The sequence below is a fragment of the Penicillium cataractarum genome (genome assembly GCF_028827025.1).
Source record: "Penicillium cataractarum strain IBT 29864 chromosome Unknown utg000004l, whole genome shotgun sequence".
NCBI classification, from domain to species: domain Eukaryota; kingdom Fungi; phylum Ascomycota; class Eurotiomycetes; order Eurotiales; family Aspergillaceae; genus Penicillium; species Penicillium cataractarum.
In genome coordinates, this window is record NW_026622740.1 from 3,452,204 (window position 1) to 3,479,938 (window position 27,735).

Sequence of the window (27,735 nt, forward strand, 5' to 3'; positions counted from 1 at the left end):
AGCGAAAGGGACTAGGAAAGCTCGGCCGATACCTCTCAGGCAAAATGGTTCTATTTTGTGGGTAGTTGACGAGCATACAAGACCTGATCCATAATGATCATCGCAACATCCTCCGCTACCAAACCCGAGGAATAACTGCCCTTCTTCTCCTGTCATCAGCCGAGGATGTCCCACTCCTCCTTCAATACTTGGGATATCCGTGCTGTGGGCCATTGATCTTCTATCTCGGCTTGCTCTAGCATATCGAGAATAGCCAGCTGCTCCATGGGGTTTGTTATATAACGGCAACAGAGGAACATTGCATAGCAAGCCGTTCGACGTGTCTCGCTTGTGGGATTCGATAAACAGATTCCACATATTATATGAGCATGATGGGCTACTTGGACCTGTGTTGAATGGGAGCAGGGTGAGTAAGTGCCATTTAGAACTGAGTATGGGAACAATCATTTCAAGTATACATACCTCAAGTACCTTTTGTTGACGTCGGGCATTGATGCCCATTGCGTGGTTTGGGTCGTAAATAAGGAGAAGCGCATAGCCCATGTGGTAGTAGATAATCGCCGTAACTGCAGAGCAGCCATATCAATGAATTGCCGAATGCTTACAACATGAGTGGATTACTCACCATGGCATTGTTCGAAAAGCCAAAAGTCAGGGAAGCACCTCCCAGCAGCCATGTTCCTCTCATTATAGTAATACGGTTCAAAAGACGCAGGCCGGGAGAATGCCCAATTATCCAATCTTTCACGTAGGGATGCCCATCTCTCTGCTGGATCATCCCACAGCGTGGAAAAACAAAAGCCAATTATATCGGCGACAATGAGCATAATGGCTTGGCTCCATTCGTAATCATTGGTTGGTTCCTCATTTGCCCATGTCGTGCAGATTGTTAGATCTGTTTTGATAGGTCGCTGGCCCAAAATCGCCATGTAGATGTCTTGACGGAGATAGACCCAGAAGGCTGCCTTCCAGAGGCGGCCGCTGGTAGCCGCTGGTGCCGAAGCTAGAGCGGAGGCTCCTAGTAAGTGACACTCTTCATCGTTGAATGATCCTGCAAAGGCTCAGTGTCAGCTGTCCGAGGACTAAATTGAATTGATGGTGTTAAAGCAAAATCACAGACCATTCATTTGCTCGTAAACGCGCAGAATTACAGTGGTGGCCAGGAGTATATCATCAATTGGTCCATCTGCCTGGTTGAGCATGCCAAGAATCAGTTTCACGCATTCCTCGTGGTACTGCTCTGCAACCACAATCGAAGAACCGGAAAGTCTGCTCTGGTGAAGTGATGCGACTGCCAGAATCGCGTTCAGTAGAACCGGAGTTCTCGGTGCACGCTGGTGTACCTCCAGCGCAAACTGATGATTCGCATCTTGTGAGTCGAGCTATTCCTATCGAACCGTTATTAGTCGGTGTGCGACAGGAAACCTTAGACCGGGGATGCATACGCCCGGGACCCAATGCTCCTTGAAGAATTTGAGAAGCGCTGCTTCTTCACGGCACCTCAGACCGGCATCTTCCCGAGAACGTGCATATAATTCTGAAACACCTGTCCCTGTCATCGTCCCCGCGATACTGACGCTGTTATTGCTCTGTGGCGAGGGCCCATGGTAGCTTGTCGAGTCTGCAACACTACGGATGTGCATGGGTTCACAGGTGACCGCAGAGAGGGTGGGATCTAAAATGGCATTATCTGACATCTCTGGCGATAGCTCTGCTTGAAGTGGTGGCTGGCTGGCTGAATCCAATTGCTCTTCATCGTGAGGTATGTATGGATAGACATCTTGTTCTAAGACACCGGGAGATGAAGCTGTTTCTAAATTGTCCCCGGGGCTATGAGCAGTCGTATCGCGATCATCAGTAATCAACGTAGAATGCCTGACTGGCCGAGTCTTCTTCTGGGAGGCTGCTAGGGGTTTGACCCCTGCAGCGGTTGTGAAAACATATCGAAAGTTGGCGGCCGGGTCGGCCTGGACACATTCTCGCTTTCCGCGCTTGCAGCGGTTGCATATTGGTTTAGTCTCGTCGCCTGGTATATGAGTCAGTCATCGCCGTACATTATTGAAAATATGCATGATGCGTTAGAAAGGACCTACATTTCAAGTGCCGAGACCGACAGGTGACGCTGATATGGATATGTCAGCACTCCGTCGGATATGGATGGTATTAACCTTACCAGCCAGTTCGAGTCCTCATAGTCACGAGAGTGGTTCTCAATATTTTTATGGAGCACAGGATAGTCACTTAATTGAAATTACTGGCAAAGATAGACACTGTGGATAGTATTGAGACAAGAATCCTACGAAGCCAATCTAATAGAATACGGAACGGATCAACCTATTATCCGTAATCATTACCTAAGGCTGGGGTAACCACCTAGGTGGCTCTTAAATCAACGTCCTTGGATTTGTCGGTTAGGATTTCCTGAGACCTCTAGCTGTCCAATACGAAATAAAGTTTGGCCTGGAAACTATGAGGAACGAACACGCGACAGGAAAAGCCTTCAAATATGGTGACTGTGGCATGAGGGCAGTCGTTCCACGGCCCATGGCGAGTCTCCAGCCAAATGGAGGGGCGAAGACGATTTAAAAGGAAGTGGCTAGAAGGTGTTTCTTCTTGGCATGGTTTTCACACCCAGGTGCATCAAACCAGTCGAGCTCACAGGAGACAGATCTGGCTAAGGTGAATTGATCCCACTTGACCTCCAGGAGGGTCGATACGACATACCCAATCGGGAAATTTAGCCGTGCCCTACTCCGCGCCAGGACTCTCCGCAATTGTGGGCCTGAGTGCAAGACTCATGCTCATTAGCTTTGTTGAACATCATATGGACATGGAAGTGACTGTCTGACTATTGGGGATAAATGTCAGCTGCTGAACGTGGTCGCGATGGCTGTTGGTCAATATCTTTCTATTCACTTTCGATATAGACAATCTCTCGACCTTGAATAGTCAGAACAACGATACAATGGCGCCTCATTTGGATGATAGCGAGCGAGGCTCGAAATGTGATGAGATACTGCGGAAGCCAACATGGAAGCCAGAAACAGATGACGACTATGCCGTCCTCGCAATTCGAAACCTTGTCTTTGACATGACGATGCAAAATGGCGGGGGCCACGGTGGCTCAGCGGTGGGAATGGCAGCTATTGGTGTAGCCTTGTGGAAATACGCTATGCGATACAATCCCAATGACCCGAACTGGTTCGACCGGGATCGGTTTGTCTTGTCTAATGGTGAGACTGATGAAGGCCATTAGCTATTCCTTCTATGCACGAGAAACTAATCACATTTGATCGCGCAGGACATGCCAGCATGTTCTTGTACGCGATGAACTACCTTGTGGGATACGATGCCTGGACGATGGACGAGCTGAAGGGATATGGATCTGCGAAGCTGAATGGATTCACCACTTTGTCTCATGCCCACCCCGAGATCGAATGTCCCGCGGTAGAAGTCACGACTGGCCCATTGGGACAGGGGATAGCGACTGCTGTGGGGCTTGCGATTGCTTCTAAAAACTTGGCTGCCAATTTCAACAAGCCTGATATCGAGGTTCTCCAATCCCAGATATACTGTATGACGGGAGATGGATGTCTCATGGAAGGAGTTGCCCTGGAAGGTTCGTTCATCAATCTTCGAGTGAGACTTTTTGAATTGCATTCGCTAATTGCTTTTGGAACTACTTAGCGATCTCACTAGCAGGAAGCCTACAGCTAGATAACTTAGTCCTCCTCTACGACAACAACCAGGTGACGTGCGACGGACCCCTGGATTGGATTAACACGGAGGATACCAATGCGAAAATGCGTGCCTCTGGCTGGGAAGTGATTGGGGTCTACGATGGAAGATATGATGTCAAAGCCATTGTGGCTGCCTTACACTTGGCTCGTGTCTGCCGTGGAAAACCAGTGTTTATCAACATTCGCACTGTGATCGGGACAGACACTGCATTTGCGGGAACTGCTAAGGCTCATCACGGTCCCTTCGATCGGGAAAGTATCGCCAGATCGAAGGTTCTCGCCGGAATTGATCCCAAATCCACCCGTGTCGTTCCTCCTAACATGTTGGAATTTTTCCGGGAACGTAAAACGTACGGGAGCCGTCAGCAGCGGGAATGGAACGATCGCCTTACCAGGTACAAGTCAAAATACCCCCTGGATGGGGAGCGTTTGGCGGCCCGCATAGAAGGGTCATTTGGGGATTGGGCTGCCACATTGGATGGTTTGGACAGCTTCAGGTTCCAAGGCCTGGCAACCAGAGAGTCGAATGGAGAGATCTTGGAACTTTTGTGGCAGGCGAATCCTGCTCTAAGCGGTGGCGGTGCGGATCTCATGAATTCAAACAAATTTAAATACTCAGCAGCGGATGTCTTCCATCCTGCAACAGTGAGTTACGCCGAGGTGGTCGCAATATATGGGTCAACTGACAGATCGATAGAGCTTTACTGGTAGATATATTCGACATGGCATTCGAGAACACGCGATGGCTGCCGTTGCGAATGGTTTAGCTGCGTTTCACCCCGGCACCTTCCTTCCTGTCACTTCAACGTTCTTCATGTTCTATCTCTACGTAAGTGGTTCTCTACAGCTCTACAGTCTCATTCAAATTTCCCCGTTAACATATTTTCAACTACACAGGCTGCCCCGGCCGTGCGAATGGGCGCATTGAGTAACCTGCAAGTGATCCATATTGGAACACACGACTCTTTCCAAGAAGGGCAAAATGGACCAACCCACCAGCCAGTGGAACTCGATTCACTGTTCAGAGCGATGCCAAATCTGACATATATCCGACCCTGTGATGCGTGAGTGACAGCTGATTTTGGGATACAATGATACTTGCCACTACGGAAACGCTGACCACTGATATCTACAGGGAGGAGCTCATCGGCGCTTATCAATATGCCCTTGGAGAGAGACATTCGCCGTCGTTCATTTCGATTGCCCGTGATGCTGTCGGTCCTGTGCCATCTACTAGCCGTGAACATACAGCAAAAGGTGCATACGTGATCTGCGAACGGGTCGGAGCTAATGTGACCCTCGTCAGTTGCGGCTCCGAACTTCACTACGTGGTTGCCGCTGCCGAGATTCTCAAACAGCGAGGTATCACTTCTCGGATAGTCTCAGCGCCTTCTTTGGACATATTCAGTAAGCAATCTAGGGAGTACCAAGTCTCCGTCTTCCCAATCAACCGCTCTCCTATCGTGAGTGCAGAGGAATTCGTTCCTCTTGCTTGGCCCCGATATGCCACCGCCAGCATTGGAATGAGAGGCTTTGGATACTCTGCGTCGAGAGAAAGCAACTATGACCGATTTGGCCTTGATGCGATATCTATTGCTGACAAGGTGGCACTTTACTTGAAGAAGCTGGATGGCAGGGATGCTAGGCAACAGGCGTGGGCACTCTTGTAATCTTTCCCCAAGTCTGGTTGAGATATAGATAGATTAAGATGAAAGATGTACTTACTACAACAATAAATTGTGATTTTTTTATCCTACTCTACATCAATACTAACTCGATCTTGAAACTTTGAGCTGATCATCGAATTTGGCGACTCTCTCAATTCTGGGCTTAATTTCAGATTTCAGCCGCAATCCGGCAAATTGGCTAAGTCGTGAGCACTGCACAAGGCATGACATGATTCTATTTCCAGTAAGCCTACGTAGAAACTTAATGTTAATTGGAATAAAAGGAGTGGGCGCTTTACGGAAGCAGCAATCACCGAGAGTAAGTGAATCCATGCCTTCGGACTTGCCAGAGCTTGATACTCTACCTCGACGAGGATTGAAATCTAGTGTCTGAGACGAAAGGAGGCCCTTTCACACGTATTTTTTTGATTATTGACAGTTCAACTCCAATTTTGTATATAGAACTTCAACACTTGCATATGAACAATTGTACAGATCTATATCACAACACTGATACCCTCCTTTGCAAAAAACAGAAGTCAATGGCTCAAGGGATAATCTTGGCCTGTCTGTATCTGTCAAATGCTTTGTAATAGCTGTCGACAGTATCAATGGTTTCATTGAATCCAAGGCTCCGAGCAGCGCTCAGATCATACTGACGATCAAAGTCCGACTCCGCCACCAGCGATTCTAGGAAATCCCAGCTCGTGCCCTCAAATGCACCCTCCCTCAACTGGAATTCCTCAACCCATCGCTGACAATGGGCACGGTGATCTTCGATCCAACGAGATACGCTGAAAGTGTGATCAGGCTGAGGCGACACTCCTTCAAGCCCAAAATACTCGCAAATGCCACTCCACTTGGACTCCCACGATGTACATTCATCTGAGCAACCGATGTTGTATGCGTGACCATTCATCTTTTGGGCATTTAAACTGACAAAGATTGTGAAGCAAGTCAGAATATCCTGGCTTGTATCCGTGTGTTTGGCTTTGAAACTCGCCAAGCCACCCGGGAATGGCACCTTCGCTCCATCTCCATGAACGTATCGGTAGAGCGAAAGGAACACCGCGAGAGCCTGCGCAATTCCCATGGCATTGTTCTGGGGCACGAAGCCAACGATAGCGTCGGGTCGGATGTCAGCCCATTTCCAAGACTTTCCCTTGCTTCGCTTGGTCATCAGGTCGATTTGTGCATAGTAGAAGATTTCGTTCGCGAGCGGCTGCGGGATCCGAGGAAAGCTCTCTTTGAAAGGCGGGTTGAGAATGACGTCCTTTGGGAATTGGACTCCGTAGTACTTTCCTCCGGTTTGAAGCGTGACGAACTGGAGGTTGGGGCAGCAAGCATCGACTGCTTCGATCAGGTTCGAAAGCAGCCTGGTGTTGAGACGCTTGATGTCTTGCAGGTTCTCACAGTCTTTGACGGAATAAGCAGCGAAATAGACGTGAGTAATCTATCATAGCTCAGGTAGGTTAGTGATAGTATACCTGGCGCAAGATTTCACATGCACTCACCAGCTCAATTTGAGGGATTGCCTTGAGAAATGCGACCACAGCCTCCTCGTGGGGGGTGTTCAGGTTGAGACCCGAGACCAGGCGTAGACGGACTTCGTCTGGAAGCAGCGCCTGTGCCTTGTCAATGGGCCGGCTGGTGATACCGGTGATACTCGTCCAGTAGTCCGCAGTCGGATAGGACAGCAGATTTTGGAGAAGACCATACCCGGTAATTCCAGATGCACCGACAACAAGCGCGTGTTTCTGAGTGCTAGTCATCCTCACGGTGATTCCTTTGGAGACTTGAGTTGTTCCAAATCAAATGACTGTAAACTAGCACCTCAATAGCAGGTTGTGGCCTTTGTATCAACTCTCCGGCTCGGGTTGAAATTTAAGGAGAGACTTGCAGATTTTCACCCAAGAAGCCATCCCCGTGGGGGTCGCACAACTAGCTTTCCTTCCCCCATTAAGCTTGTAATCAACCTGCTTGGCCAAGATTGCTTGGTAAGATCTTGGTTACATATCGAATGTTAGTCCTGGATAACCCTAAGTCTGCCCACATCGGTCCCATTTCCTATTTAGGAAGGTCGCGACGCGTACCGCATGAAGAGAGGAGGGGGATCCCAAGACAGCGAAGACCAGGCAGGCTGAGCCTTGAGTATGTCATAGAAGTACCTCACGATGTACCCCGCGATGTCTGGGAGGAAGCGAATACCGTCACTGGATTGGGAAGGCTGCCTGTGCTGTCATACCCGAATGGAATGGTCCCTCGGTAATCGTCGAAAATTTCCCTAACCTTGATGTCGCTTTCTATTAATTCGAGTCATCGGCACACGATATACTGACTGTTCAACCTGACTACTGTTCTTGGGTAAATCTGCGCGACCAGCATAACAATGTCACCTTCATTGCAATTTCAAAACGGCTTGCCTTGTTTGGCAGATCATACCAATGGCACGGATGCTACTTCACCCCGCCTGCGAGGCAAGGTCACTGTCGTCACAGGTTAGAGCTCACCGTGCGCTCTTCATCTATCTTGATTGCATAGAACACTAACAAAACGTTCCAGGAGGTGCGGCCGGTATTGGGCAGGACTTGGCCCAAAGCATTGCGGAGGCTGGAGGCGACGTTGCTATTTTGGATATAGCAGAAGGCTCATCTTGCGACCTGGTGAAACTCGCGAATTTTTTCGGAGTTAGAGCGAAGTATTATCGGTATGTTCATGTTCTGCGCGAGAACAGTCCTTGCTGAAGTTGCCAAACTGACCGATAAATCAGGACCGATGTCAGCGACAAGGACAAACTTGAGCAGACATTCAATGAGGTTGTCCGTGACTTTGGTCACATTGATGGCTGGTCAGTAGCTTTCTGTTCATATACACCAGCCTTCAACTAACAGACTGCCTATTAAGTGTGACAGCTGCTGGAGTCATGGTCATGACAGATTTCCTCGACTACAAGTGGGACGATGCAGTGACAACACAAATGATTAACGTCAGTTTTCTCTGCAGCATTCATACCCTGTATATCGAGGGTTGACGTTGAATATAGGTGGTGGGAACTTTCATGACGGCCCAGCTCGCAGCCAAACAAATGAGACTGCAAAGAAGTGGAGGCAGCATTGTGATGATTGCCTCGGTAGCAGCTCACCTGAGCTCACCTGCACTGCCGATCTCTGCATACACTGCATCGAAAGGTGCTGTCAAAGCATTGTCGCATGCTCTCACGGTGGAACTGGGACCGATGGGGATCCGAGTCAATACTATTTCTCCCGGGTAAGTTGTTCATTCGATCAGATTCGCTGTAGAAAGATACTAATAAATATTCCCATCGCATAGGTATATCAGAACAAGCATGACCGGAAAGGTCACAGTTGAGAACCCAGAGCTTGCCTCGCGCTTCAGCTATGAGCCTCCCCTCGGTCGGATGGGAGAGACTCGTGATCTGACAGGGGCAGTTAACTTCCTCCTGTGCGAGTCGTCATCTTACATCTCTGGCAGCGACATTCTGATCACAGGCGGATTACATGCTGGCCGATATGCGAAGGATCGAGAGCCTCATGTGTCTCAATGAGAAATTGCCATATCCTGTACAGTTATCCACACATACTCGAAGAATCAATACTCAGATATGGCGGTATAGTCCTTGAACTTGCAAAAACCTGAACTCTCATGGGTTGATTTGTAAAGCAAACTTCACATCCAAAAGCTATTAACAGTTTTGGTGGTAGACAATCCATTTCTCTCTTGGTCGTCCTCTACGCTCCTCAGTTACGTTGTAGCGTAGTATTTGAGCAATTTGAATCTACAGAAGGAGGATAAAGCAATGGATTAAGCTGGGAAAGTTATCAATGCCCAGAACCATATATCAACAATGTGTCAGCTATGGAGTACTTGGAGGGCTATCAGAGCACCGGAATCAAAAGGGGAGATTTGATTGAATTGAATAGTGATTGATTGATTAATTACATGCAATGGGGGCGCTCAGGGGGGTTGAAATACGCGTGAGCTCCTAGTATAACTGAGGTCCTTCGGATGTTGAAAATCCTGGTGCCTAATCTCAACAGAAAAGGCTGGTGATCGCCATATTAACGTGCTGCTTTGGGTAAGAGCGAATTTGTCATGATACACACCGCATGTTGCGGTACGAGGAGCAGTCCATTGGGGTTTAGACCATATATCGTGACGTGAATACATAATTCCATTTGTTGGGCAACGAGATGAGTCAAAAACAAACGAGTCAAAAGATAATATGGATGGTCAAAATGTGCGGGTATTTCGCTAGTGCCTGGCCTCATAACTACCTAGGTATGACGATCCAATAATTCAAGGCAGCCTCCGCTAAACCAAGTCTCCGCGCCAATGGAGAATTCAAACGCGGGGTTCTGCGCATCGAAGTCTTCGGTTCGAATACTGCATTTGGACAGACTCCTCCAAGCGAGTAACTCTTGTATTCTTATATCGGAATTCGATTCGACTCGGTGCGGCATTTTCTTCGCTGGGCCGATCAGTTAGCGAGTCGGATTGAACAGCAAGGATCTCGGACGAGAGTACAGTATAGAGATTCAGCAGCTAATGGTAAATACGTAAAATGGCGACGAGACGTGAACTCCCCGTTATCTCTCGCCGACATTGCCTAATCGGGCACAATGCCCTGAGTTTCATCTAGACACTGTCAGATGTGCTGATTAGTAGCAAGATGACCCAGCCATAGACAACCAAGAGAGGCTACTCATTGAATTGATCTCACCACTTGTATACCCTTATGTGATCAGATGTTATATAAGTTCGATGTGCAGGCGCCGCTGCTCTGCGTCCTCAAGCACAGAACTTCATTTTTGAGCCTCACTCAATCTTAAAAGCCTCACAGACTAAAGCAACAAGGTAGCACCCTTCCAACAATATGGGGAGCAATGATAGCTTTCCTGTCACCCTGGACAATCCCTCCCTACTCGAGTCCCGGGGATTAATTGCAGGAACCTGGCGAACTACCAAAGACGGGAAGAACTTCCCCGTCTATGAACCCTCCACTGGCACAGTTCTATACTTCTGCTCGGATTTCTCTCGTGAAGACTTTATCGAGGCTATTGAAAGTGCTTCTAACGGCTGCCGAGTGTATTATGAAACGACTACCGCAGCAGAAAGGGCGGATATCCTTCGAGCGTGGTATCATTTACTACAGGAGAACCTCAATGATCGTAAGTCGAATTCTTCACTTCTAGCGTGCAGTAAATTGACATTTATCCGTAGTCGCTCTGATCCTTTCCCTTGAAAATGGCAAGACCTTGAAAGAAGCAAAAGGCGAAATATCCTACGCCTCCTCCTTCATCCTCTGGTTCGCCGAGGAGGCCGTCCGCTCATACGGACACGTCATCCCTTCCGCCAAACATGATCGAACGGTTTTGACACTAAAAGAACCCGTTGGTGTATGTGGGATCATCACTCCGTGGAATTTCCCAGCCGCCATGATCACGCGCAAGGTTGCACCTGCCCTGGCAGCAGGATGCGCAGTGGTAATCAAGCCTCCCAGCGAAACCCCGTTTACTGCTCTTGCTCTGGCAAGATTGGCCGTTCAAGCGGGTGTACCCCCATCTTGTATACAGGTTGTTCCAACGAAAGATCGAAGTGCGTCTTTGGAACTTGCTACTCATCCGGATGTGCGGAAAATCAGCTTTACTGGGTCGACGAATGTTGGGAAGATGTTGACTGAGTTGGCGGCTGGGACTTTGAAGAAGGTTAGCATGGGGCTTGGGGGGAATGCACCGTTCATTGTTTTCGAGGATGCCGATTTGGACAAGGCTGTTGATGGAGCTTTGGTGTGCAAGTTCCGCTCCTCTGGTCAGACTTGTGTGGTGAGTATGTTGAATTTTGTCTGCTCTGACATCTGGGGCGCCATTTACTAATGAGTTTCCACTTGAAACAATAGTGCGCCAATCGGATGTTTGTGCATGAACGCGTGTTGGAGGATTTTACCAGCAGACTGGTGAACAAAGTGCAAGCACTGAAACTCGGACGCGGTATTGACGTTGGAACGACCCAAGGACCCCTGGTCAATAAGGCTGCCGTCGAAAAGGTTCAGTCCCATGTCCAGGATGCCATAGTGAAGGGGGCGATCCTCCGAACAGGAGGCCGACAGCCGAGGAATTTGCAAGACGGATACTTCTATGAGCCCACCATCCTCACCAACGTGACCGCAGATATGGCAGTCAGCTCTGAAGAGACTTTTGGACCTCTGGCGGCGATTTTCTCATTCAGTAGCGAGAAAGAAGTCGTTCAGAAGGCAAATGCTACAGAGTTCGGGTTGGCGGGATACTTCTTCAGCGAGAGCCTGGAACGCGTGTTCCGGGTGGCCGGTCAACTTGAGTGTGGAATGATTGGTGTCAATACAGGCTATATCAGTGCTGTTGAGACGCCCTTCGGAGGAATCAAAGAAAGTGGCTTGGGGATTGAGGGAAGTAAGTATGGCCTGGCTGAGTACCAGAACGTCAAATCTGTGACGATTGGAAATTTGAACCTCAGTCCTGGAGGTGGGCTTTAGAAGGCGAATCGGCCTTGACTGCGTTTATCTCCTCCAGTCATCTTCTGGACTTGACAATCTGTATAGATATAGGATATACATTTCAATGGAAGCAGATCATGGCATTACATCTTCGGTCTATGCAGAGAACTAGATCAGTGGTCAATGGGGAAGAGCTAGACTTTTAACAACAACATGGTCCAAGGAAATTTGCGTCAAGTCTTTTAAGAGAAAAAGGAGGCTTGGGTCGAGTTCACTGGGATAAGGGATTAATATATTATGTTGAGGTCAGTGGGGTACTGTAGTAAAATACGACGAAATAGTCTATTTTCAATTGTGCCGTGATTTCTTTCTTTGTACAGGAGGAATGTCGGCAGAGAAGCGGGACTTTCCCACCCCTGTTTACGTTTTATAATTATAAGCAAGGACACTAATAGATCGTCGCTTCATCCGCACTTTTTGTCTTTTCAAATTGATTCAATATACTCAGGATTGGTTTCCCTTAGTAGATCAGCACCATCCTCGCATCCTAAGCCATTATCTATTAGCTTCGTGTCACAATCCATAGTATATTATCTAGCGGCCTGGAATGTACTGTAAAGTATGTAAAATATGGTGGGTGCGTAAGAGACGCCTTAATTCGTTTAACTACATAACCCGTCGGGAGGTTTCCCATTATAGGGGCCATAGCATACCTATCGGAGCAAGCTGAGATATTATAGGATAAGTATTCTCTTGGATGAATACGCAACGAGATAGGAGCAAGCGGAACTAATTCGAGATGACTGAGTTGATGAAGGAAAGAACGGGTGTTATGGGGCGGGATGAAATGCCACAGCGAAGATCTACGGGGGCCCCGCCAACCGTAATACCAAGACACTAAATTACCATACAACAGCAAAAGAAAGTGGATCACTCAGTATTATCCCTAATACTATTCGCGTGATGTCCCGGGGGGGGACCCATAGTTAAAAAAGTCTTGGCGGGGGGGGGGGGACCGAGATTTTCTGCCCCCCCCCCCCCCCTAAGTAGGTCAAATCTTGGAATAATTCGATCGGGTCTTTTAGATTATTTATGAGAAGGATCTGAACTATCTTTCTGTCAAATTAGATTTCAAGATTTCTAACTAGAAGGGTTGAATTCTTAAGGATTTGTGGTTGATGAATTAATTTTGATGGGGTGCCGGCCGCGGGTAGCCTTAGCCGTCAGGCCACTATTAGGCCACGTTCAGGCTACTTTCAGGCCACTTTTAGGCCGTTTCAGCCCACTTGAGTGTTACGGACCTCAAAGAGGCGCGGGGGCCGCAGCTATTTGAGGGGCAGCCGGGAACCAATCATTCCACGGACGCTAGTGCCTAGCGTCCTCACGTGCGTTTCGGTATACTCAGGCACGCCCCGAAGTGACGGAGCAGCAGGATTAGTGGATACCGGTATACGGAGATACTATAGGCCCGCCAGTATTAGTCATGTAATTGCCCATCCAAATTGCCAGCTAGGGGCTTCATAGTAATTCAGACTCATTGCGATTTCCTATTGGGTGCACCATGGCTTACTAAACCTGCGTTCCATCACGAAGGCCCTGAGGAAGGAATTACGGAGGGGAGCAAGAAACGGCCTGCGGCTAACCGTCACGAACAATACCCGCTTACACGATGGGACGGTTAGTGCGACGTTATCAGTGTTGTGTTTCACTGCCTCTCCATATCAGCATGACTTCCGGTGAATGAGGGTGGTACAGACTTGTCGTCAATGTAGTCTGGCATCAGCATAGGCAAACTAGAGACGATGTAGCAGGCGTCAGCTCGATCACACGTCAAAGGGCCCGGGATCACTCCGTGCCGCAGGGAATGGATGTGGGCCATATCTGCCAATGAATAACTGTTTCGTCTTTGCTGGTGGTACGCCAGGCAAAGCTTCAACCATGTTAAGACAATTTATCACTGGAGGAGAGATTCATGGTATTTGGCCCAGGGTAAACTAGGAAATGACCTGAAAACGACTGCTCTCGCGGCGAGAGACCTGGTAGATCCAGTGCTGCGGCTTAGCTTGTCGCTTGCTCAGCTGCAATCAGGGCTTGACAGAGCTGGCCTCAGCTAGGTCGGTAATTTGATGCATTATTGGCTGATTCTGTTTTATAAAAACCGTGGTCTCTCTCGGTCGTCGATGCTAGACTTCTCTTCGTTATCGTCGGAGGCTGCGATGGCTCGCTCGGTCTAGCCTGGGACCGGGTCATGGCTGCCGACGAGGCCTCGGATCGGACTTGGGACAAGAGGTTCATAGCCGTTGGAATACGGCAAGTTCCTAATACACTGACAGTTAACCTTTGATCGGACAGGGTAATGCCGGAGAGATGAAAACATTTTGGAATGTTACCGTATGCCTAACCGGAGGGTATCAACCCTTCCTGAATTGGGCCTGCTAATACAGCAGGCGAAGTGGCCGTTTCGACCATGTCCTTAGAAACAACGAAGGCGCAAGCTTACTGGGAGTCAATGGTCCATCAGGTTGGTGCACCTGGCTTAGTTTCAAGGACGATGGGGAATCCGGCTCGGCCGTGTGGGCTGTGATTTTGACACTTTAACTGCGACGAGAAAGATATATCAGCGCATATTCCGAATATTAGAAAGCCACAAACAGATAGCCTCTGTGCCGAGACCCAAAATGCAACACCTGGCCTTGGGAATAGTCAGTGGCTATGACTAGGGTAACTTACCAGACATGGGCTGGCTCATGGTAAAACAATCGGCTTCCTAGACCGAGAGTCGTCAGCACAGGCTAACTACTCTCGAAACTGCCATAGTGATCGAAGCTTACTTTGCCAGCTACTGCTGCGTGCGCCATTCTAGTCTGGTCAAGTCGGCTTGGTAGTAGATGGTTTCGATCTATGATAAACCATCAGTAGGTGGCTTATGAGGCCCTTCATAACTCACTGTCTTCGCAACCTGAGTTTACTATCGAGACCATTCGAGGTCCGTTGATTGAATTCCGAGATGAATAGCCGAGACGGAACTGATATTAAACATATTCCACATTAGCATGGTCTCAAATGATCGGGCAACTAAACTTACCTACCGTTAATAGATCTCAGTGTCGAGCATAGTCGGACTAGGGGCGATACAACAGGTCAGTTCGATCACAACTACAAGAAAGTTCGGGGTGGGTCAGTCCGTACTGGAGGAGAGTAGCTGGCGAAGTCGAAAAGTCTTCGATATTCTTTGCTCCAGGATCACAAGGTAATGCTTGAGAACTACCGTTCTGCTGGCGAGAGTTCGGGTACCTATAGCATTGCATCCAACCCGTACTCTCGAGTCGATGTAACAATCCTTGCGAATTGCGAGGGTCTCAACACCGCTGACCCTCAGATTTCACCTGGTTCAACATTTAACCAGTGATCTAACGCAGTATTCGGAGGCATCACGGCTTTTTCTTGATGGTTGAGTATCTGAAAACCCTTCCTCACTGTTGGTACCGTTTCAACACTCCCGGCGGTCCGCAGAAAAGCGCCGACGACGTGTTTCAACATTCATCAACATGGGTCTGTACTTTATCGCTACGAGGTGGCACAACAGCGGCCACCTCATTCAAATATATTCACTGATTATGGCAGTGTGTTTCGCCGATCAAACGTTAAATGATGTTTACGTCATCGTCGTCTTTTTTTCCCTTTTTCTTTTGTTAGGGTTCCACGCCAGATCGAGGTCTGAGTTGCATGTATGTGAGTGCCTATACGCAGTGACGGATCTGCCCATTTTGACAGCTCTTTTTTTTCTGGTTGTTTTCTGCTACAGTATCGCTACGGAGCAGAACTGTGCTATCTGCATTGCTTTTTGATGTCGCTATTTGTTTCTTCAAGACCCGCAAAGTACCTGCTTCGCTCAGTTTCATTTCTGAGCGAGAGACGAGGTTCCAAAATTTATTATTGTCCGGATATGATGTACTAGTGCACTCTACCAGCCCGGTCAAGCCATTGTCGGAGGAAATATCCGATCCGGAAACTGTTTTCGGGGCTACTTTGGACGCGAAGATGTGCTCGTATCCCGCGAGATAATCATACGGGGATCTCGGCTCCAGTTTGGAGTGTTGACTAGTGCTGACTAGTGCTCAATTGAAACATTGAGTTCAGTGGTTGAGACAAGACTTATTGCAAAGTGCTAACCGATGCTTCCCTAGACAAAGCGCCTCTCCATCGTCAAAGAGATATGGGTAATCTATTGATGTACTGGCTAGTACTGAGCATGTCCAATAGAATCAGATGATTGATCAAGGGTGTCAAGGTCGGTTGTGCGATCTCAGGAGTCTTTATTTTTGAACTATGGCGTGTTATGACATCATACTAGGAGGAAATTGGGTGAACGATGAATAGGCCGATGCTGAATGGTCCTAGTGGTATCCTACCGCTTCTTCAGTTCGTCACATAATTATAACCTACCTGGTGGGGGAAAGATACAGTCGATACCGGCTTTTGTACAATTGGCGCATGGCGTGCGCTTGTTGCAACAGACTTTATGGCGGCGACAGGTGACACAGCTCCGTGAGCTGTGCGAGGGTGGACGCGGGGCGGTGGCGAAGGCAGGCAGTGCGGTCGGAGAATTATCGCTGGAGGGGGATAGATGCACCCCCTATGGGGACACTGAATGTCTTAGCAAAAAAGTCCACTAACCCGTAAGAGATTTGCCATATATTATTTTCTTGTCTACGTCATGATGACCGAATCTCATTTTGTAACGCGCATATAATTCCCCATGCTCACCAATGCTCAAGACCATTGCGATCATGACGCATGATCACTACGCTTCATTGCGCAATGAGTGAGCTAAGAGACCCTCCCCGCGTTCTCCAATGGCCGCGATGTTCTTCCTCAATAGGTCTAATTGCCAATGAATTGTCTTCCCCAGAGGCGACGATGGGAATAGGAACAACAGCAACTGTCATAACTGCAAAGGTGAGCCTACAAGTTTTAACAAAAGCCGGCAATGCTGAAAGTCGCTCCACAGGATGCCATAATGTATGTTTTTACGCCATCTAGGTTCATTTCTCCTCACATCATTAAGTCACGCTTTCTGAGTAATGCTTACTACAAACTTTAGTGCTCCGATTGTACGTGTTGTAGTTCAGAGGTATGAATTGTTTTTTTTTACTCTTTGGGGAAAGATGAGGCTATATATACAACGTGTAGCCAAGTTGATTGGAAATCAACTTGGTCTTCTGTATAGACACCACGGAGTTAATTCCGATGGTTCGGCTTGATTCCTGATCTGCAGCAACCTCATATCACAACAGTACGGACTGTATCAACTGTTCATTCTGTAGTAACTGCAGCAACTGCGAGGAATGCGAGCAGTCTTCCAACATGACGAACTGCAGCAAGTGCCAAAATTGCTCCAACATGGTAAATTGCTCCAACATGGTAAATTGCTCCAACATGGTAAATTGCTCCAACATGGTAAATTGCTCCAACATGGTAAATTGCACGAACTACAAGAATTGCTCCAACTTGAAGGTAGGTACAACACATTGAACAGGCTGGGACATTATTGGCTGACCGCTTTGAACGGATAGGACCGGGACGGTGCTTTTTAACGAGTCTGGATAGATATTTCACAGGCAAATTTGTTTATAAAGGATATCTCGCCTATCATGCGATCTGTGCATGAATAACAAGAGCTTCATTGGAAGGGATTAGGCGCAACCTGGGTGTAACGACCTGGGAATTGTCAGGAAGTTGGAATGGAGGGGCGGCCATTGAGGTGCCGGTCCTTCAGCGATACGAATGATGCAAATAAAATACAAATCGCTAAGATATTTGAATGCATTGCTGCAAGATACAACAATAAAATATTATTCCGCTACAAGGCCGGACTCCTGTGGCATTGCAGCCCCATGTCTCGGCATAGAGGTCATTCGCCGTTTGGCATTTCTTAGCGTCGAAGGGACTGCTGCTGGATTATCAAAGAAACCCCGGGCTCGCCTCCGCGGAGGTGACTGTGTACACACTCGCCAGTAATCCAGTAGACGCGAGCTTCTCATTCGGGGCTTGGGCCGAGCAGGCAACCCTTTTCGGGGTTGTTGAAAATTCCCTGCTCGGGCATGGAGGGGGACATGGGCCGAGCTGCCTGGTCGGATTTGTTGAGGGTGTCTCGGACCTGCAGATGATGGCGGTGGAGGCCGAAAATCGACTTGCGGCGGGCTTCGACTCGGGATTCAAGGCCAATTATTTGCGAAGTCAGTGGAACATTTTGCAGGGCACTGTTGACGTTCCGCTTGTACAGCTGGACATCCGGTCCGCCGAGTGGCTCATGATAGCCTAGGTAGGTACTGTAATTCCGATAGTGCGGTTTCATTACTGATCTGCACCGGGCTCAAATCACAACAATACACTCTTCGTAAAAATGAAGCAATAAGAACGATCTGCCTATTCTTGGAGGCAGTCTCTCATTTCTTATCACTGCTCAATCGCTTTCGGTGTCAAATCTGCGGCATCGACGTCATACATTTGACTATTAGCTCTTAAGCATGCCGAGGGTGTATACTGATCCATGGCTATCTCTCATTCTAGACTTGGCGATTGGTAATAGATCGCGATAATGGGTATTCTAGACATCTCCACTTTTCGTCATAAATAGCGGCATATCTTTTTCAAGCGATTCTTGTGAGTTTTCCGCATAAAGTAGCACCTTGTGTCTCCTGCCCAAAGGATCCCCCGCTCAAAGGATCCGAGGAGCATCATTCTCGAAGCCCATCGCTCTTTTGTAGTATGTAGAGCCAGTAGCGAGCCGGATATTGTGTACACTTCAGCCACGTCATAATTTCCCACATGGTAGTGAGGAAGTCATTTGACACAAGTCGTACCAACCAGAGCCATTCACAGACCTTGGAAAAGCTCTTTCCCGCACAGATTCTAGCTTCTTCATAGGCTCGATCAGCGCGAAAGACTGGTACTGCTGGTGGAAATTCTGTGGCTAGTAATTACTGGCACATTGCGATACTATCCGGCGATCTACTTGGTGCTAGCACGCCAGATCATGGCCTACTTCATCTTTAACTCCCTCATATTATTGTCTCTTCTTCTCAAACCTAATCCCCACTAATAATAGCTCCCTAGCTCCCCTACCCTCTTCATTCTGCTTATACTGTATCCAGCAACATTTCTTACACTGTATCACCGCACATACTCTCCGCCATTTGATCCTTCACCACAATCGGTTATCTATGCTTCCGGGTCTTCCGAGTCTCTGGTTGAAGCCTTTAGATCAATTCGGGCTCTGGAAGCTGCCCATTGTGGCTTATTGTGATTTCAAGCGTGATCATGCTGGCTTCACGCGCTGCCCGTCCAGCCACCTCACCGTTAAGATCATTTAGCTCGTTAGCCGTTTCCTATTTTTGTCCCTCCATCAGAGACATCACATTGGAATCTACCGAGGAGTTCATCAGACGACAGAAGGAGTTTCGTGAGGACCTTGTTCGTTTGAGAAACCAACAGCAAGAGAGTCAGTTTGTCAATGCTTTCGCCTCTTCCTCTAAATAATCTCCCCCGCCGAAGTGAGAGCACTTCCATTGTTCTGCGAGTGAGCAGTACGCTCGTCGGTTGTGACCGTCATGATTGAACCCGATCTACTTTTATTCCATCGAGAAGGTTACTAGAAGGGACTGGGCTTACTCGTTATGCACCCCTTTAGGTGTAGATCAGAATCAAGAAGCCGTCTCCAAACGCAGTCCTCTATCCTCACTCATCTACGGCACCGATAAATGCCACGAATTTGACAAGGAATTGGCGCGCTCCTTCTCACAAGTCCTGGCGCGTGGTAAGTACGTCCACTCCCTTGTCATGCACGAAGTCAAGCCCGATAAGGTCGATGAATATGCGGATCTGGTGGGCCAGTGGTACCCCCGCATGGCGAGGATTCAGGAGAACTGCGTCAACTTGGTGGGCAGTTGGCGGACGCAAGTAGGCGACAGTGATACGTTTAGTAAGTTCTAAGTCAACTACTCAAATGGAGAAATATATTACGAGGGCTGATCACTTCCTCCTTGAACAGTCCATATCTGGGAATACCAGCGGTACGAAGGTTACCACTCCTCCCTTCACAAAATATCAGAACACGCAGGGTTCCGTGAGTTCGACCGCAAACTCAGGAGCCTTATCAAAGGCGAGAAGACATCCCTGATGCAAGAATTCTCTTTCTGGCATACGACCCCACCTCGCCGTCTCGGTGGACTGTTTGAGCTTCGCTCATACACTCTTTATCCGGGAAACCTCCTGGAATGGGAGTTACACTGGCGTCGCAGTCTCTCGGCACGTCGTGAGGTTATTGAGGGCGTGGGTGCATGGTTTGTGCAGATTGGCGACTTGAACACGGTACATCAACTCTGGCAGTTCGCTAATCTAGAGCAGCGTAAGGTCTGCCGTGAGCATGCATGGAGCCGTGATGGCTGGGCTGAGACAGTTTACAAGACTGCTCACCTCACCCAAAGCATGCAAAGCCGAATTCTTGTCCCGATGCCGTGGAGCCCCGTCGCTTAAATTTGGACGGCCAGGCGAAGTGTTCTGTTTGCTTCTAGTTTGTCGTCTAAATAGCTCTAGGCTTCTGTAATATTGATGAGCAGCATGCAACAAGATGGCAATCGTCATGATCATATCAATGCAATCATATCTTTTCCAGGATCATTTTCAGTGATGGAGGACTATAGAGGCCGAATCCTCTTTGCATTACCTCCTTATCATGTATATGTTTAGTTTCCGCCTTAATATATCTTGTTGTAGCTGTATATGTTTATTGAATAAGAGTTTGGAAGTTCAATCATTTAGGAAGCATCAAGTAGGAATAGGTAATAAAAATCTTCTTATGTTATACAAGGCGTCAAAATGGAAAGTCAATTGGTGTGCATTCTTCCTGCGATGTTTTAAACATAATGGTGCTCAATTAAAAATAATTTCCGAGAAAGGTTAAGTGAAGGTGTTTCAAGGAGTTCAAGCTCATTATCTCGCTGAAAATTGATGAAACGGATTGTATTCTTCCAGACACGCTTCTCATTTGTACCGAGAAGACGGCTCACTATTTGGGACTGTCCCTAGTTACATATAAAATTGTGGGCTGTTGGAGAGAAGGGTATTTTCCACCCAGTCTCATATTTTTGCGGTCTGGCTCTCGATTCATCTGTCATCATCGATATATTGCTTGTGAGACACCGAAACCTAAGAAATGACTGCTACATTGTCTCTAAATATTCCTGGCTATCGCCCAGTTCCTGTGTGAGCTCGAAAATATGCTTCAGTGCTAATACTGCGACAGGAATTCCCGCGGGACACATATCGGCGGGCTACCGCCCGTGATATTCGGGGTGTTGTCATCACTGCAAGTGGGTCATCCCGAGACGTATCGTGTGATGGCCACACGCCAGTGCCAAGAGGAAGAGGCTCAGATGTTACTCGATGCATTCCGGCACCCCGGCCATATCAACATGTTCTATGTCGGTAAAGGCCATATAGACGTGAAACACAAGAGACCTTGATCGATGATTCAAGTGGACGGAATAGCTGTGCGCGGATGAAAGAGGAGGAAACGAGTACATATAGAACAACGGTGTTTTTTGTTTGGTATGGAGGAAGAAAAAGCCATTGGAATCAGGGAGGTGGAATATTTAGTTAACTAGTTACTTAAGCCCTAGGACTCGGTTCCTTAGGCATCTTCCCATGAGCATCGACCACCTGCACTCGCTTGTAACCAAGAATTAAATTAGGCCATTTTCAAGACATTTGAGCGACCCAATACCTTCGTTTTCGTGATACACTTGACCCTCATTTTCAAAGACCTTAAACCCGGAGAGCTTTGCTTTCAAGTTCAGTCGGGAACGAGAAAACTTCTCTTCATGCTTCACTGCACGTTCAGGAATTTTCTGTCCTGGTTGTTCAGCCTGGCTAGGACTGCCGCCCAATGCGATCTCACTAGGGGCTTTTTGACACTGTTAAGAACCCGAGGAAAGTCCTTCTGGTTCTAGATCATCCACAATAGTTAGTTCACCTGGTCTTAATCCTGTACTATAATCCCAGTTGACATCAGACTGATCTCATACCTGTTGAATTGGTGATACAAGGGTGATGAAGCGGCTGATGGTGCATGTGATGTGCGCATACTTTCAGAGCCAGGTCATCTGAGACGACAATTAAGATGTTGGTCGACGATATTGGTACCCGAGGATTCAAAGGATTTCTAAAAACGAGGACTTACGTCATTCACCTTGAAAACCAGAGGATTAAAACTTGGTAGTCCTCTAAATGATTCGGTCAGGCAGCTGTCATGTGAAATCTAATACGGCTAGCCAGACGGTCGACGGCCTGACGCCATTGATTGGTTTTCTTACCTATATATAAGCCTTTTGGACACTCGCCCACGCTTTGGGCAAAAAGGAAATTTCAAACGACGAAACTCAACGTTGCGAATCCGCGACAACGTCGACAGACAAATAATGGCCCGTAGCCGAGATCCTAAAGATGTACAGGCTTGGCTTATTGGAAGCGGGATCGCTTCCATGACAGCCGCGGTACATCTGATCAAGCAGGCCCAAGTCCCGGCACCTCAAGTTCATATCCTCGACATACATAAGGGCTGTGGTGGAGCGATGGAAGAGATCTCCGGTAACCCAAGCGATGGCTATGTCCTTCACACGGGCGCACAGCCGTACTTCCATGAAGAGTGTGTCGAGGAGCTCCTCGCGATGGTTCCTAGCCCAGACAATCCAGAAAAGACTGTCCTGGATACCATCAAAGATTGTGAGGTATCTGGGGGACCAGACAACAAAGAAAAAATTCGCGCACTTAGGCCAGGCGAGGGAGAACAGTCGCCCGAAGTTGACGTGCATCGGATGCAGATTGGGGCGAAGTGTCGGATGGAGCTCATTGTATTTCTTCTGGACCGTGAAAGGGCGTCCGACTCAAAGAAGATCAATGAGGTATTTGACGAATCCTTCTTCGGGACGGAATTCTGGGCGCTGTGGTCGACTACGTGAGCACCTTAGGTCTTTTTCACAAATTGTTTTCCTTGGCACTGACTCGCCTTTAGTTTTTTCCTCCAGCCATGGCATAGTGCAACCGAGTTTCGCAGACTTCTAGCCAAATACTTGCCTAAGTTGCAGACTCGCAGTGATGTTCCTGAACTGGAGAGAATAAGATTCAGCCTTTATGAGACCTTGATAATCCCCATCACTAAATTCTTAAAAGACCAAGGAGTTGACTTCCGGTTCCATGCAATGGTCACCGATCTCAAGTCGTATCCTTCTAGCGATCCAACAACTATCTCGGAGATTATGTTGGTTGAGAACGGAAGAGAGGAACTTATCACGATAGATCCCTCTGACATTGTTATCGTGACGTTAGGGTCGATCTCTACCGGGATGCAGATAGGGTCTAACAAAGAGCCTCCTCAGGAGGTGTCAACGGAGAGTGTAAATGATGGGGAGTGGTCTCTTTGGAATAAACTCGCCGAGCAGTCGACCAAATTTGGTAATCCTTCTAATTTCATCACGAGGACGCATGAGACGAAAATCGAGACCTTCACCGTCACTTTTCGGGAATCGGACTTCATGAAGTATTACTCGCGGCTCACTAAGGGCAAACCGGGTACGGGTTCCCTACTCACCATTGTAGGAAGCCCCTGGTGTTTGAACATTAGCATTCCTCACCAGCCTGTTTTCGCGACGCAGCCAGACATTGTTGACGTGATTTGGGGATACGGACTACGTCCAGAAAAAATCGGGACATATGTTAAAAAGCCGATGGAACAATGCTCCGGCGTAGAGATTCTCGTTGAGCTGCTTTCTCATCTGAAGTTCCCCGTTGAACCACTTGTCGCATTGGCTACGACAATTCCCTGTTTCGTTCCCCTGGGAACCTCAATGCTATTGACACGGGTTCTTCACGATCGTCCAAGTGTGATCCCGCATGACACAACGAATATCGCCTTCATCGGGCAGTATGTTGAAATTCCCGATGATACCACCTTCAGCGTGGAGTACAGCATCCGAGGAGCGCAGACGGCGGTGTCCCAACTAATGGGCCGGCCCAAGGAGCCCCCGAAAATAAGCAAGAATGTTCTTTTGGAGATCTTTCATATGGTAGTATGAGGAAAAGTGTCGTGATGTATTCACTCTTCGCTGCCATGTACTGTACGGGGAATATTGGATGTTTGATTTTAACTCTCACTTTCTATGTTACCGTGATTTTAGGTCAGTAAGTGTAGTCAGAATGAAATGATGGAATATCAAACTGGTGGGAGCAGGATGATCTTGTACCCAAAATTACTTTTCAGTGGCTTTTATTTAACTATAATCGTCGCACCTATCTACAATAACTACCGTCCCTTGCTGCTCCTAGCAACATCTCCATTTTTGCCAATAATTCCTCAAAACCGCCCGGAAGTGATCCCTCCCACGATCACAAACCTGGCTCTTGTTGGTCAATTCAATGGTACTACGTTCAGCATGGAATATAACGTGTTTTGGGGGGGGGGATTGCGGTCTATAAGTTGATGGGAATCCCTAAACAGATCCCCCATTAAGCGGAAACTGCTCCCTCACGTGTTTGGCTTGCTTGCTGGTATATAATTTTAGTAGGAATGTTAAAAAACTTGCACGGATTACCTTCTGCGCTATGCAGCAGCTCGGGTTTATTGAGCTCATATTGATTCAGAAATATGAACAGCGGCATTATATTTTGCAAAGTACGTATTAGTCGATGAAAGTTGGTATCACCTGACGTTCGAGCGACATGCGACTGTCTGGCTACTGTAAGTGAAATATCCAATAAGCTTGTCTATATTGCCTCATAATTCTTGCTGATATTGTCGTCATGTTCCTAGTCATAATGTGGGCTGATCCTTGAATATCCATCCTGTACCAGCGGTACCACACTTGGCTAGAACGCGGTCTATTTGTTGGTTCCGCAACTTTCGCCGAATTTAATTATAATATCGCATGAACCGCCAAGTGAGCTAGTATATACTACCAAGAAGAACTAATATCGCTCAATGGTGATAATCGTAAAGTGAGCCAAGGAAAACTGGAAAACCAATTATGAATGAATCAAACCCCGATTCGAGGAAAGATGTAACTCGGTTCTTGCCCATCATATGCGCCTTTACCTTTTTATACGTTTTTTTAATCATTTTGTAAGTATATTGTTTCACTCACTCCAATAAAGCTTCAAAAGATTAACTCAATAGCAACAGAGCTGTTTACTGCGGCTGCGACCTGGCCACTCTAGTTTCGGGCGCTCGCTTACAAACTATCTACCATGTCCCCATCAATGAGCCTATTGCGCGCAGACTAAGGCTATTCGAGCAGATAGCGCCTAAAAAGCCGTTCATGGCCTGGTGGAAGTCCGTGCAAACGGAACAGGATCGCTTAAGAGCCTTCGATGGCTTGTTCAACTGGTAAATCCTATATCACACCAAAGAGGACATTTTACACTAACAAAGCGATCAAACAGTGCAATTTGCCTTGAGTTGGTCTCCAACTTACAGCTAATCCATCCCCTTCCATGTCGTCATGTATTCCATGATCAGTGCCTCGAAGGACGGCTTCTGGCCGGTCATAATAGCTGCCCACTGTGTCAAAAGTCATTGATGCCCTTGATGCAAAGAGACAGTCTAGTTTAAATGGGGACAAAAATTCCAGACAAAAATTCCAGAAACGAGGGCGTCAGGCTGTTGACTTCAGGATCATTACCCGCAATGCCGCATGGGCTTTCCATGAAATTTAAAAAAAACTGCCGATGCGGTTATCTGAGGGCGATGCTGTACCATTCTTTATTGCAACGATTATTAGAATAATTGATGATTCGATCAAAGTAGATGGAACTTTCTCAGAACCTAACAGCCCTAGGTTTACGCAAGCAGACACTCACTCACTCAATAAAGCCAGGCAAGCCTAACTATTTGTACTTCAGATGCCTGGATTCATAATCTCAGAACCTCGGAGGGCCTAAACTTATATAACTTTTCGTTTTCGTTTCACACCCACACGATGAATCCTTACCCGGCGTGGAAGAAGAAGAACAATTTGCCCATCAAAATACAAGGGCCTCGAATAGATATGATGCCAGGCTATTTCAAGAGACCGTATCTTATGGCCCAGGCTTCATTCTAGTGTTCTGGTCCGTGCTGGCAGCCATACTTTTGATCTCATTCTATCAGGAGCGTTTTTTCCTAGAAGACCGAAGGAATTGTTTCTCGAGGCCACTGCGGCTATAGTTCCTGTCGAATTTCGCTCATTCTGCCAGTTCTACATATCATAAACTGCTGCGATCTGCACCAGCCTCATATCACAACAGTGTCTACCTTCTCCGTCCCCAGCCTGTTCAGACCGAGAGTTGATTTTCATTACACGAACCGTTCCCCCTAAGTTCCTCAAGAACCCGGATTTGATGTATCCGTATGTCGGCAGTATGCTGTTGTCCAGCTTGTCACAATGCAGAGCCTATATCAAATGAGTCTTACACGATGCACACGAACAAGCCTTTTGATCTTTTCTTGCTGTCAACACAATATGGCCCACCCTGTAGGAATGGCTATCTTTATTCAAGCCAAGCATCTTGCGAACAAGGCAGAACCTCGTGAGAACGATACCGAAAGGCCGCCGGACGCCGATTCAAACGAAGATTATTCAAACAGCAAAGGTAATAGTACCTCTACTTATTGGTTAATGCATCATGGATATTATCTAATTGTATTTTTTTATTGTTGCTGACGAAATATCTGATACTTTAGAACTTTCACAGCCTAGGGCAACAGACGGAGCTAAAGAACATGATGAATACTGCAGCCTCAAAATGCACCGTGAAGGGCCCAATACCGAGGGTGGCGAATGGGACCCTAAATCCAAATCAAAATATGTCAAACGCCATAATAAAGACATGGCGAATCGTTATGAGAAGCGTTAATTCATCGGATCACCGCCTTGGCTCTTGAATATTTCGTATTATGAGATGATATGGAATATTTTGCAACGGTCAAAATATATGGCGGCCAGTTGAGGGGTGCGCCTCATAAGATGAGACATGAAAAAGATTTACTTTTGCTTTGCTCTATCAATGGAATATAATCGGCCCCTTTCAAAAATTACATTTTTAGGGACCCTCGCTATGATGATTACCCTGGCAATTTTGTATGTTGAGTGTGCTAGACACTTTCTTAGCGCATGGCCATTGTCCATTCTTTCCCTCGCCTTTGCCTTTTCCCCTTGCCTTCCCTCTATCAACGCAGTCTCCTTATTGGGCAACGGCACGCTGAATATTACATTACAATGACATCATGTCGCGGCTATATTTTAACGGTGTTCCGTGGTATTGGAAGCTCAGTCCACTTACCAGCCGATGTACTGTAAGAAACCACGCTGGACCTAGACCCCTTATCGAGGTGGATGCAACAATTTCCTTCTTGTCCATGGTCCGAATCTCTTAACAGGGAAGATTTCCCATTTGCCTCTTGTCGACTGCGTGCCATTAGCAGAAATCCGGTCCATCCCGAAAGAATCGACCATTTTATTCAATCCTCGGCTGCGTCGGTTAACTCGGTCATTTCTTCCATCGTCCGGGGTCCTCCTTGGGATACGCTCTTTTCCCCCTCCCCCGGGGCCAACACCTCCCGTGCCCATTTTTAACCAGATTGAATACGGGCAAATACACCCCTCTTTCCAGTTGATATCTCATCCAACCTCGATCCGCATGGACTGTGACTTCGCGAATCTATCGGGTAGAGTTTTGATTGTGTGCATTGCAGGGTCTCGGAGAAAAATGATTGAAGATTGATAATATACCTGCTTAGAGACGA

The 27,735-nt window shown here is 47.6% G+C and overlaps 9 protein-coding genes across 9 annotated transcripts; 6 read left to right on the plus strand and 3 right to left on the minus strand.

The window, feature by feature from the left end:
* Window positions 1-155: 155 nt before the first annotated feature.
* On the minus strand, window positions 156-2,193 carry N7496_005728 (uncharacterized protein; the record flags this gene model as incomplete). Its single annotated transcript, XM_056698657.1, has 7 exons — window positions 156-257; window positions 463-566; window positions 626-1,051; window positions 1,121-1,382; window positions 1,446-2,026; window positions 2,094-2,122; window positions 2,174-2,193. 7 exons carry the CDS (start codon window positions 2,191-2,193, stop codon window positions 156-158), a joined length of 1,524 nt encoding a protein of 507 aa, XP_056557182.1.
* Window positions 2,194-2,965: 772 nt separating this feature from the next.
* Window positions 2,966-5,410, plus strand: N7496_005729 (Transketolase; the record flags this gene model as incomplete). The annotated part of the gene is made up of 6 exons (XM_056698658.1): window positions 2,966-3,233; window positions 3,302-3,619; window positions 3,688-4,385; window positions 4,438-4,569; window positions 4,638-4,804; window positions 4,876-5,410. 6 exons carry the CDS (start codon window positions 2,966-2,968, stop codon window positions 5,408-5,410), a joined length of 2,118 nt encoding a protein of 705 aa, XP_056557183.1.
* Window positions 5,411-5,954: 544 nt separating this feature from the next.
* On the minus strand, window positions 5,955-7,179 carry N7496_005730 (SDR family oxidoreductase; the record flags this gene model as incomplete). Its single annotated transcript, XM_056698659.1, has 2 exons — window positions 5,955-6,860; window positions 6,922-7,179. The coding sequence occupies 2 exons, from the start codon at window positions 7,177-7,179 to the stop codon at window positions 5,955-5,957; spliced, it is 1,164 nt and encodes a 387-aa protein (XP_056557184.1).
* Window positions 7,180-7,796: 617 nt separating this feature from the next.
* N7496_005731 (uncharacterized protein) lies at window positions 7,797-8,972 on the plus strand (the record flags this gene model as incomplete). Its single annotated transcript, XM_056698660.1, has 6 exons — window positions 7,797-7,905; window positions 7,970-8,114; window positions 8,178-8,255; window positions 8,312-8,393; window positions 8,451-8,674; window positions 8,738-8,972. 6 exons carry the CDS (start codon window positions 7,797-7,799, stop codon window positions 8,970-8,972), a joined length of 873 nt encoding a protein of 290 aa, XP_056557185.1.
* A 1,329-nt stretch (window positions 8,973-10,301) lies between these two features.
* On the plus strand, window positions 10,302-11,936 carry N7496_005732 (NAD-dependent succinate-semialdehyde dehydrogenase; the record flags this gene model as incomplete). Its single annotated transcript, XM_056698661.1, has 3 exons — window positions 10,302-10,596; window positions 10,649-11,250; window positions 11,325-11,936. The coding sequence occupies 3 exons, from the start codon at window positions 10,302-10,304 to the stop codon at window positions 11,934-11,936; spliced, it is 1,509 nt and encodes a 502-aa protein (XP_056557186.1).
* A 6,001-nt stretch (window positions 11,937-17,937) lies between these two features.
* On the minus strand, window positions 17,938-18,255 carry N7496_005733 (uncharacterized protein; the record flags this gene model as incomplete). Its single annotated transcript, XM_056698662.1, has 1 exon — window positions 17,938-18,255. The coding sequence occupies one exon, from the start codon at window positions 18,253-18,255 to the stop codon at window positions 17,938-17,940; it is 318 nt and encodes a 105-aa protein (XP_056557187.1).
* A 965-nt stretch (window positions 18,256-19,220) lies between these two features.
* N7496_005734 (uncharacterized protein) lies at window positions 19,221-20,435 on the plus strand (the record flags this gene model as incomplete). Its single annotated transcript, XM_056698663.1, has 3 exons — window positions 19,221-19,401; window positions 19,591-19,881; window positions 19,951-20,435. The coding sequence occupies 3 exons, from the start codon at window positions 19,221-19,223 to the stop codon at window positions 20,433-20,435; spliced, it is 957 nt and encodes a 318-aa protein (XP_056557188.1).
* Window positions 20,436-22,378: 1,943 nt separating this feature from the next.
* N7496_005735 (oleate hydratase) lies at window positions 22,379-24,031 on the plus strand (the record flags this gene model as incomplete). The annotated part of the gene is made up of 2 exons (XM_056698664.1): window positions 22,379-22,914; window positions 22,972-24,031. The coding sequence occupies 2 exons, from the start codon at window positions 22,379-22,381 to the stop codon at window positions 24,029-24,031; spliced, it is 1,596 nt and encodes a 531-aa protein (XP_056557189.1).
* Window positions 24,032-26,452: 2,421 nt separating this feature from the next.
* Window positions 26,453-26,846, plus strand: N7496_005736 (uncharacterized protein; the record flags this gene model as incomplete). The annotated part of the gene is made up of 2 exons (XM_056698665.1): window positions 26,453-26,582; window positions 26,674-26,846. The coding sequence occupies 2 exons, from the start codon at window positions 26,453-26,455 to the stop codon at window positions 26,844-26,846; spliced, it is 303 nt and encodes a 100-aa protein (XP_056557190.1).
* Window positions 26,847-27,735: the final 889 nt, after the last annotated feature.